The 12013-nt window shown below is 39.4% G+C and overlaps 1 protein-coding gene across 3 annotated transcripts in view; it reads left to right on the forward strand.

The window, feature by feature from the left end:
- The window catches only part of ASAP1 (ArfGAP with SH3 domain, ankyrin repeat and PH domain 1), a 286988-nt gene that overhangs the window by 251094 nt on the left and 23881 nt on the right, over positions 1-12013 (forward strand). For 2 of the 3 annotated variants that reach the window (XM_025205413.1, XM_025205411.1), the window contains exon 24: positions 1842-2070. In XM_025205413.1, the coding sequence (XP_025061198.1) occupies positions 1842-2070 (229 nt within the window). Of the gene's footprint in view, positions 1-1841; positions 2071-7595; positions 7650-12013 lie in introns of all 3 variants that reach the window. The other variant, XM_025205412.1, reaches the window with a different exon arrangement.

The raw sequence follows: 12013 nt of genomic DNA on the forward strand, positions 1-12013 counted from the left end.
AAGAGTGTGACAGGATGTCAGTGAAAATATAAAAAGGTAGAAATTAGAGAAACAAATGGTAAAGCAGGGGAAGGAGGGGGAAGAAAACGGGACAAAAACGCTCTTTTTTTTTTTTTTTTTTTTACCTTGCATTATTACCACTGTAGTGTTTTCTCCTGGTCTAGCTTATCTTTACCTATTTACATTTTCACTGACAACCTACCACACTTTCAGCTTCTCCCACTCCTTGGAGTCTGAGACCAGCAGAGACTCCCTATGCCCAAAGAAGGGTGATTGCACCTGAAAGCTTGCTAATAACTTTTTGCCAACTACTCAGTTGGTCTAATAAAAGATACCACATCTACCCAAAGAGCTGTGCCGGTCTTTAGCATAAAGTTATTGTACACAATAAAGTTGGTCAGTCTGGGTATTTTTAATTTTGGTTTTAAAAGTTTAGCCTTAAGAAGGAAATGAAATCGATCAATACAGTTGCTGTCTTTTGCCCCCGTGTTTTCCTCTAAATTGAAATCAGTAATGTTTAGCCAAAACAATTCATAGTACCTTTTTGTCTTAAGGACTTACAGAAAATGTACTTAACAAAGGTTAGTTATTGCAGAAATAATCCTAGGTGTTTTCATAAGGGTAAAAGGAAAAAATAGACAGAGAACAAATCCTCAGGCTGGAGGAAGGAGGTACAGTCTAATGATTAGGGTGCTAGGGAGGGCTGGGTTCAGTTTCCTGCTCTGCAATGGACTTCCTTTGTGAACTTGGGCAAGGACTCCGTGCTGTCAGTTCTCCAGTTATAAAATGGGGATACAACTTACCTACTTCATGTGCATGTTGTGAAAGGAAATATATTAAAGCAGCAGTCAGCAGCTTACAGCCAGGGCCTGGATCTGGCCTGTGGTGCCATTTGATCTAGCCTGCAGACATGGGGCGTTGGCACCAGTTTGCCCCTACTGCTCTGGGGAGGAGTGCCAGCTGTGTGCGATTTTTCCTGTGCCAGCCCGGGGAGCAGCGTTGGCTGTGGGTACTTTCCTTTGGTCTCCACTGGGAAAAGCCGTGGTGGAGGCTAGGTCCTAACACGTGTCCTCCCTCAAATCTATCTCTGACATGATCTGGATCAGACTGGCCCACAGTCTTAAAAGGCTGCTGATGACTATTAAAAAATTTAGGAATTGTCCATTACTACTGGTAAGGGGGACCATGTAAGTACTTCAGAGCAGAAGACTGGTCAATATTGGGCAGGGGGAACCCTGTCAACTGCCAGAGCAGGAAACATGCCAAACAGCTTTGCCTGGAAACTTATTTATATACCTCAGTAGCCTGTGAGAGCATCACTTATAACACTTAAAGTAAAATCTGGTCCCACTAATGTTAATAGGAGTTCTGCCCTTGACTTGTTTAGACTTAATAGGTCATTTAAACTGAAGGCTTACTATTATCATCTAAATAATACTTTAGTAGAAAAATATCGAGACGAGTAACTTAATGTATATTGTTACATGTATGTTATTTGTTTTAAAACCCAGTACTCTAATGGGTTGTCACTTGTTAATGCCATAGTTATTAATCTCTTAGTTTCAGAGGAGTGGGAGTTTCAAGAATGAAGACACTTTAGGGGCTTTAACCTAAATTGTCAAACCAATAAGCAAAGACACTATATTAATATCTATTTGCATTCTTACATAAACTTTTTAGCTATGTTAACTATTTAGTTTGCTATATATGCAGTCTATTTTACACTTAGACTAATGTAAATAATGGGAGACTATCCAGACTCTATAACATGTTTGATGAATATATAAGAGCTTTCTATTGAATCCATGTTACAACATATTTTTTTGCTTTTTTCCCCACAGCCTAGTCCTATAAAAAAAGAACGTTCTCCAAGGCCCCAGAGCTTTTGTCACTCTTCCAGTCTTTCTCCACAAGACAAAATGTCTCTGCCTGGATTTGGTACTCCTAGAGACAAACAAAGACTCTCCTACGGAGCCTTTACCAATCAGATTTTTGTCTCTACAAGCACCGATTCACCAACCTCTCCAACAGCAGATGCTCCTCCTCTCCCTCCTAGAAATGCTGTCAAAGGTACGTCTGTTTCACACATTTAAATAGAAATCAAAATGATTTTTCTGTTGTCATACCTAACTAAACATGTGGTAGCCCTTAAAGATTTTGTGTGTTCCCCCTCCTCTCTGAATTTTAGTTTGATATAGTCTGCATCTGGAAAACATGAATTTTGCAGTGCTGAAATAAAGACCTTTACAATAGACTCTTATTTTTCACACCCTTGTGATCATAACAAATAGAAACCAAAATACTCTTGGCTAAAATGAAAATGGCTGATTTATTCCACTTAGCAGTAATTCTGCCCAGGTTATCCTGGGTTTCTTGGTTATTTCAGTAAGGCGATCCTAGACTTGAAGCCAAGCCAAAATTACAAATCTGAGTCCCTCAACATTTTGGTAGCTAGTTGAAAGTACTTCAAGTTGCTGTTTTGTGCAGCTTCAGACAGAGAAGACAGAAAATCAGTAGTGGACGCCCGAGAGTCCCCTTTGTGCCTGGAGACATTGGATGGAGAGAACTTCCAAATTGCTGGAGAACTACCTGTTGGTGCTAACACCCCCTCCCTTATAACATGTCAGGACCTTCCCATGTAGAACTGCTGGAAGTTAGTGAGGTGGAAGAAGGTTGGAAGGAAGGACTCAAGCCATTCATCACACATCCAGTGTTCCAGCGCATATGTAACTTTTCTGAGCCTGATGGTTTTAGGCCTTCACTAAGGAGGACAACCATTTATCTTTATAGAATTTGTCCATGAAGAACTGTGAGTTTGTGCTAACATTGCGTAATGTTCACCGTCTGCAAGTAACTTAAAGCCATAAGATACTTGTTGCCTTTTTTATTAACGTTTGTAATATTGTTTCAAAAGGAAGAGAGGACTTAATTCTGAAGAGTTTTCAGATTTGATGTTTGACATTAGTTGGTAACAATGATTTATTAATCTGTCCAGTTATTTATATAACACCTGTAACTTGGTTGGGGGAATATGAATAATCTGTGGAGTAAAAATAGTTAGCTTTCTTTTATTAATGTAAAGCTAGTCTTAAAGCTTATGAAACCCCCACACTTTTTCACTTTTTTTTCTTTCCCATAACTTCTGAACAGCCAAACTTTGTTTTTAAACTGCGCTTGTAAATGAGGGAGAAAATGTACTCCATGGCTAAGAGCAAAATACAAACTTTCAACCATGAATGAATTTGCCCAGATGAATTACAGACCCCTGATGTTAATTTTATTACATAATTTTACATTTCATTTCCTTGGTTTTTATATTAGTTTCAGTTCTCAAAAGTAATGAAGAAAGGCTCTCGTTAAAATGCACAGCATACATGGATGAAATACACTCTGTTAATTTCAGAGAACAGCAATTACATGATTCAGATGCCATGCTTGGAAACAGTGTTCCACCAGCAGCATTAGTCATGTATTGGTGACTAGAGAGTTTCCTGAGTTGTGGTTTTAATACAGAAATGTTGCCAGTTGACTGACTCCACATCTTTGTTTATCTGTCCAATTTTTTATATTTGCTCATTTGTGAGAATTTGGGTTTCTGCGTCGGTTTCAATTGGGGGCTCATTCATATTGGGAATAAATATGCATGTTGACCTTCCTGTTGGCATAATAAGACTCACAGTGTTAGGATCTGAATCTTCAGGCTGTTTTCCTTAATGATAAAGAGCTTGTGTCATATTTCTATATTCTATGTACACTTCAGTACACTGGCAGAACTCAGTGGCTAATAAAGAAAATAGTGTCTTTGTTTTGAATTTTAGTTTTCATGATAGACCTAAGGCTGATTTAGGAAATTTTACTTGTTTAGAAAATGTGCTTGAAGTCTCATTTTATTTTATATCCATGCTTAGATGCCTTCATTAATCATGGCTCAGATGAGCAAAGGAGCAGAACCATAGGGCCACATGGAACAGGGAGTTTTCCTTTAGGTCCTATCATAAGGCAGTTTGTTAGGAGCCAGAAGCCAAACAAAAAACAAACACTAAATTATTTAAAAGAGTACATTATTGTGCCATGGAGTGTGAATGCATTTTTCTGCTGAAAAACTGTGACATGCAAACTCTCTTAGACAATAGGAAATGTCATATTGAGAAACTGGACAGGGTAAAGGTTAAAGCCTCTTTGCTTCAAAATTGTCCAAGCAGTATAAATCTGCTAATGACACCAGACTACTTCTCTGGTGACGTCAGGTGCACTGTACTGAGTCTGTTTCCATGGCCTTGTCCATCGATATATGTTTAAATGGGATTGTAAAGAATGTTACCAATTTAAAACTATCCTTTTGGGTTTTTGATTATGAAAATCATTTGGACACTATCAAATTGGTAGTAGAATAAGGGCTAATCTAACAGCACAGCTACTTTCCAGTGTTCAAGAATCACCTCATAAGCAATTATGAACATATTGCAATCTGTCATGTACCTCATTTGATTTTTGTTTTTTAAATTTATCTGTTGAAACCTTCTTAACAAAATTAAACCTTGGCCCCCTTCCCTCTCAAACTGGTAAGAGACCCAGGCATGGAGACTGACTTGTCATGAGATTTTTTTCTTTCTTTAGAAAGAATTCATGGGGTCACTTCAGGTCCTCTAGCTTGGCCATCCCAGACCATAGCCATTTAATTACTATATAGGCTTATTTGAAAGTAAAGTTAGATTTTTGTTTTCCGTGCTAGACATGGAAATATGTTAATGTATGTTAATGTCCTGAGTGCCCCTTATAAGGATGAGTAAGAGAAGCATTCAACCCATAAATGACTTTGAACGTATCCCTCCCCTCCCCCTTAATTCCAGTTGTATCAGCTCCTGCTCTGTTGTGAGGCCCCAACAGCTACCATGGGACCCTGCTAGAGCATGGAGCCAGTCTATAGGGGGCCGTTAGGCTTTGGGTTCTATTTTTTAGCAAGTGGCTTAGTTTTTGAGGAGTCTCTTAATATTGTTTTGTATCCTTTGGGATATAAAATTTAATAAATCTTTTTTCAAAGCATGCGATGTACTTAAATGAAAACACCTCCCTTTAGCCCTCTGTAAGCTGGCTTCATTCGCCAGTGAAGTTCCCTGGTAGCAAGGTTCCATGGTGTTTGCTGAGATGTCACAGTGGAATGGAAGCCATCAAGTCTGAACCTTGTATGGGGGAAGGAAGGTAAGTTAAAAATCATTTATGTACTGAACACCACTTTTGCCCATAGTTTTTAGTGCATTTGGTGTCTAAAAATTAATTTGGTTCATTTTAAAATTGTATGTATAAATATTATGCAATCTGTGAGTTTCTATGTGTGCATTGCAAGTTACTGAAAAGTTTCTTCATGTCTGAGGTAAGCTTCAGTCTTTAGTTGGGTAGCCTTTCCCATAATAAGTCTTAAAATCTTAAAACTCCTCCCCATGCATTTTGTTTAGGAAGAAGGGCATGTTTACTGTCCTTGTCTTCATAAGAAAGTTGTATCAATTGCCTTAAATTTGTTTCCTTTTTATTTCTTTTTTTTTTTCAAGATTTGGTTTATTTTATTTCAGCTAAAAGCAACTGCTTATTCAGCATAAGCTGAACCGAAATAAATCTGGTTTAACCTGAATAAGTTTGTCCATGCAGTTTTTTAGGCAAGTTTGGCTAAAGCGGTTTAAAATTCTCCTGGTTCTGCTCTCTTGAGAAACCCACGATGGATGTGTCTACACGTGCATTTAATGTGCACGGATAAACTCTGGAGCTTATTGCTCTGGAGTTTTTTGTTCCCAGATGCACTGTTTGAATGTGTGCCTGGGAGCAAAAACCTCCAGAGCATATTGCTCTGGAGTTTATTTGTGCATAGCACGTGGAGCTTAGTCAGAGCAGCTCGGGCTGGCAGGGGGCTGCGGAGGTGACGTTTTACTGCACAACTCATTTGGCAGCTCCGCAGTAAGCGTCTCGTGTAAATGCACCCAGTTTGTAACCATTTGAAATTCAACCAACTTTATTTAGTTATTTAATTTTTTTTGCACAAGTCTTCAAGCCTCCCTTCTGACTTCATATGTATGCCAGTTTTTGTGACGTTTGCCAGTTTTAACAGCCATTACACTGAAGTAATAATACGGCACAACGCATCTGTTTCACTGAGCTTAATTAAACCTTGTGCAAGTGTACATTAGAAATGTTATGCTCAGGGAAGTGTTGCACCTGGGTCTTTTAATTCTGTAAAAGTTTGGGGGCAAATCTGAGCCAGGTTCCCAAGTTGGGGTGATAATGAAAATAACCAACATCATTCTGCCTGTTCCCATCAGAAACTCGTTTAGACTTGGCCATTTGGAATCCAGTTTGATTTTAACCTTCTGAATTTGTTTCAGTGCCAAGCGTGAAACAGAACAGGGCATATCCATCTGTAGTGCAAATGTTACAGCTTTAATTTCAGAAGCCCCTTCCTTTCATAGACAAACTCAGTCTTAAAACTACTTAGTCTCTTGTCTCCCCTACTGCTTTGGGAGCAGTAGCCCTGGAGTAATCCTGATGTCCTGATTAAGGGAATTTCCAGCCAGTTTAGACTTATTTATTCTTGGGGTTTTTTTAGCTTGAAGAGCTGTTTTCCATGGTGTTTACCTCCGTAAGAGGGGAGGTCGCCTCTGTTTTGCTGTTCTGACCAACCAATCTCTTTGTTTGCTGTCATGTGCTGGATTCTCCTTTATTTTAGGAGGTCTTCTTAGCTCCTGTGTCAGTCTGAATTACTCTTGAACATGGGTGACCAGAATTGTGCACTGAGTTGCAGACACTGTCACCTCAGTCTTGTACAATGGCATTGACACTTAGGTCTACTGGAAATATTTTATCTGATACATTCTACAAATCACACCTGCCTTTTTTGCACCCGCATCAGTCTGGTGCCTGATAATTGCCCTGGAATCGACTAATAAGAAGTGAAGGAAGACCTGAATATGCTACTTTCAACTGATAAGCATTTAACTTCTAGCAAAAATTCTTATTCGTTCCTTCAATTAGTTGTCCAGCTTTCAAGGTCATCAGATTCTATATGACGTGAATGCAGTATGACTTCTTTCTTGACTTGTGCATATAACTATAAAAAATATATATATTCTGATCATACATGATAGTGTTGTGTTTTTTATATCTTGTGGTTTTGGTTAAGTAAAACCAGCTATTTCACCCAAACAGCATATTTTCCAATATCTTAATGGGAAGAGAAACCTAATTGCAAGCATGTCTTCTCACATATTCATGCATGTGAACAAATTCAAAATATCAGTGTTAATTCTACATCTTGACTCACATTTTACATGGAATATTTAAGTGGTGACACTTATAAATACAGGGTTATAGCTAATGTTAATGTGCAGCACAATGCTGAGGCTTTAAATAATTCTTCTTCTAAGTAGGGTGTTTGTGATCCCTGGTTCTCTAATGCTGGAGATAAAATTGAGACAAATAAGAGATAAGGTCTTAAATGAATGAAGCTTCTAATCTTACCAGTCAACAATTTTATGTTTCTCATAAATTTTAAAAATAAGCAATGTGTTATGAAAGTATTATTTTTAACACAAACTTACTTTCCTTTGCAGTACCGGTCCTACCATTAGCTGGAATATTGGTTCTTCCATTTCTCTCATTCAGTGGTAAAAAAAAAAAAAAAAAAAATGTACCTTAGGTTTTCCCACTATAAAAAACACACTTTCTTGAATGGTAACAGCTTTGCATGTTGTACTAGTACACAACTTAATAGAACCTGTACTAACTTCACAAAAATGGAAGTACAATGCACTGTTAATCGCAGACCTTTTGCAGTTCTTTAACTAGCCACACAATGTTTTAATTGCTGTGTATCTGAGGCAGATGAATACTTTTAAGCCTAAAAAAATGTTTGAGCATCTTAAGGCCTTGTTACACCCTATGCTATGAGCAGCACAAATGTTTATTGGTGTTAGTGCTACCTTGGAATTTGGAGCAGTCACACCCATAGTCTAGAAACCTCTTGCTGCCCCTGCCTGCACAGCTGTGACTTGCCATTAGAGACCTGGTGAGCAGGGGCAGGACGAGGAGCTGTAACCGAGTTAGCACTAGAGGGCTAGAGAGCCAGGACAGGCTTCTATCCCTGCTGTACAGGCGGGTATGAGAGATCCTGGGATACGGGGGGACTTCAGTTTGGACAGCACATCTATAGGGGGGGTAGGGACGGGCACACCATAATGTAACAGGAGCTGAGTAGTGTGGATCAGAGAGAATCCTGCCCTGGAGTGGCATAATTTTGAACCTCATGAGTGCTTAAAACTACTTTAAGGTGTTAATATGTGAACAGCACAGGGGTTAAAAGCTCCAGGAGCTACCCAAAATGACTGTGCAATAAGGCCTTTACCCAATTAAAGGTTTTCTGTTTGAACTCTTGTAATTATGTAACACCGAGAGTCGATAGCTACAGCGTAGATTCCAATATTTGCATCAGCACTGAACACGGGATCATAGATCTCCGTATTCTATCACCCGTTTGCTTTTCTGCTGTTTGGAGACCAGTTATAGCTCTGAACATGTTTGAAGGCTTGCCCTCTGGCCATTGTTTTCCTGTAAATGTGCTTCACTGATTTAAAGAGAAGATATGCTGTTCAGTAATTAAGGCAGGAGAGTATTTACAAGGACTCCTGGGTCTGTGAGCCTGTTTACCCTCTATACAATGGGTAGACTATTACTTACCTTACAAATACGTTGACAGGCTTAACAAGTGATTTGAAATCCATGTACTGGAAGCAGGGTTTAGGTTTGCTATCGCTGCTGTTTTACATGGAGTTCAGGTATTATCACATGAATATTTGAAAGCTGTAAAGTGTTAAATGTTTTTAAAACTTCCTATGGAGTCTATAGACACATTAATATCATGGGATATTTAAAATGTGTCTTAGTATGATTCTTCCTAATGTTTTAATTGCGCAGTGCTGACAAAAAAGATCTTGCTCAGTTTAGTTCTGAAGCTTTGTTTACACAATGCCATTTTGCAATGGCAATGCAGAGCACTGTCCCAATTTTTGAGGACCTTGTCTGTTTTTAATTTGTTTGAAAAGAAATTTCTAATTACTGATATAGATGGACTGCACTTCCATGAGGCACCCGCTAGGTGGTGGTAGGGTGAAATCGTTAGATCATCCGTTGTTTGCCATGGTTATAGCATGTAAGCATCTCTGCAGTGGAGATTTCAGACTATTAGCACTTTTCTTTTACCCTAGCATACCAGACAAATACATTTCTTACCCGTAGCTTTTATATTAGTGTGAGCAGGAACACAATGAATATTGAAGTCCTTCTGGTTTATATATTGAGTTGCTCCTAATTAGTGCTTCTAACCTTTAGCTTTAGCATACATCCATTCAGACAAAGTGAAGGGCTTCTTTATGGTACAGGTCCACAAAATCCACAAAAACCAAGGGTCAGGGTGCCAAAAGGGTCTTCAGTTTTGGTGGGAGAATCCTTTTTTAAAAATTGTGTTACTTAAATGCACTTTGGTTACTTCCATGTCATTTTGAAAACTAAAGAAGGAAAAAAGGTAAAATGTCACCAAATAAACTTAACTTGCACTAGTATCTGAGAGGGCACTGCCAAATTAATGAATGTTATGAATTAAAAGTAAGGTTACAGAAGAAGAATCTGTTGCAAAAATTATGTTATATAATCTGAATTGAATTCAGTTTAATCTGATCTATAGCTTTGAGAATATTTGATTTGGGGTGAGGGGGTTAATGAATTGGCAAAAAAATGGGTGAAACCCAATTTAAAATCACTTGAGAAAATAAAATTGAAAAATATAATTTTGTTCAATATGAAACAAAAATATTTAGACTGAGGTGCTTTTTAGGTATGTAAAGGAAAAGGAAAGGCATGTATTCACAAAACAGCTTGGAGTAGTGCTGCTATTCCCCTCTTTAACCCAGTTGCTCAAAAGTTAGACTACTCTGATATTCAATTCCTTCCTCTGTTTGGGGAGATTTGATCCCACATCACCACCACCCAAAAAAAGAGCCCCGGTCACAAGATTATAGGATATTCTGGGCTGGAAGAGTGAGAAGAATCTCTCTTGTTCTACTTTGAATAAATATTTCAGCAGTGGCTCAAGTAGGAACTGAGCTACACCCTCATGAGTGTCCTAATTAACCAGGATAGTCATTCTCCCTTGTTTGTTCAAAGAGTTCTACGTTTTATACAACATGGAAGAGGTTCCAAGAGGACGAATTAAGAAAGGCTTCACTTGGATTACCCTATAGGCTGATAGTTAAGGCACATATCTGAGAAATTGGAGACTGGTTAAATCTCTGTCCTGAACCAGCCAGAGAGTAGATTTGAATGTAGCTCTCTCAGCACCTGCAGCTTTGAGTCTAGTCGTGCAATTTTATTTTTTACCTTGAAAGTATTTGTCAAGTTCACAGCTAGTTTTAAGATAAATGAAAATGCTTTTTCTGGGAGACTGGTGTTTGCCAAGAAAAAAGATACATAGATAGATTGATATTGCCTTGGTTTGGCTTGCATTACTTTAAATACCTTTACAAATATAGATACACATCTTATAGTGCAGGGGTTTTCAACCTTTTTTAATAAGTGTACCCCCAGGGGGGGGCTGGCGAGCAGCCAGATGTGGAGCAGGGGGTGGCGAGTGGCAGAGCGGCATCTGTGTGGCCCTGCTCTTGCCTCACCCTGGCCCTGCTCCTGTGAGGCAGTGGCATGGGGTGGCGGCGCTCCGTCCCTCGCCTCCCCATCCCCATGTACCCCCTGCGACCTTTCAAAATACCCCCGGGGGTACGTGTACCCCAGTAGACTTCCCCTGTTATAGTCTGTGTATGTAAACGTAGTATAGTCTTGGTAATTTTCAGTCTTGTTAGCGCGCTGGTATATAATGTTTCCTGGGAAGTGAGGAAGCAGCGCTACTTTTGTGTGCGTGTCATGTTGCAGGGATCACTGATGACTATACTTAGCTCTTAAACAAGATGCCACATTATTTAAACTCTCTGTGCAGTATTGTAGGCTCAGAATTTACGTTCAAAATGTGGGCAGGTTTAGAAGAGGTGAGACGGTATTCACAGGGATTCTCTAACTTTAAGGCCAGATTTTCCAGTAAGTGCCACGTGGAAGTCTCTGTGGGCATGTCTCCACATGCAGGGCTGTGCACTTGCAGGGGCACAAGTAGCAATGGCACAAATTTGTGCTGCTGTTTTGTGCTACCTAGCTTGCACCTGCACATGTGTTTTGATGCATAGCAAATTGTCCCAGGTAGAACTAGGGGAGCTAAGGGCCAGCACCTGCGTTGGCCACAGCAATATTACGTGGCCTCCTGGTGCAGCAGGGGTGCAGCTCCAGGAGCACGGAGCCTGGCTGGCAGCCAGAGTGCTGCTCTGGATGGCCATTCCTCCATATGTTCTGTCACACACTATGCACACATGTGTTGCACTGCTTTTTCTTCGCAGCATTTTTTTTATGCTACTGGGACCTCCTGCTAGCAAATTTAGCTCCCATGCTGTATGGGCACATTTTAACATTGCAGGCATACAGTTTGTGGTGCTGCAAAGAGGTTTGCAGTGCCACAAACCACCTGGGCCTGAACATCTGGATGCATCCTGTGTGCCCCAAGTCCTGCAAAAAATATCTGCCCATGCAGTATTCATTGTAGGCTAGTGGCCAAAAATACATTGTTTGATTAGGTGCCAAAGATTATCTGGAGCCATTCTAAACAGAGATGGGAGTATGCCTGTTTTATCATTACTAGGTTTAACACTTCATTATGCCCTGTAAATGTGAATTTTTCGGTATACTTAATCCACCAAAAAGATATTCACCACAGAAAATGAATGTAGGTTGGGATCCTATTTTTCAGGATTCAAGGAAGGTTTCCAAAATGTTATTAAAAATGAGAAGACTTAATTACATTAGCTATTGTATGATGCTCCATAGTTAGAGTACTAACAATATACTGAAAAGTTATGTCATTTCTTTCTGTTGTGTATAAATA

This window comes from Alligator sinensis, unplaced genomic scaffold, assembly GCF_000455745.1.
Source record: "Alligator sinensis unplaced genomic scaffold, ASM45574v1 scaffold307_1, whole genome shotgun sequence".
NCBI lineage: Eukaryota > Metazoa > Chordata > Crocodylia > Alligatoridae > Alligator > Alligator sinensis.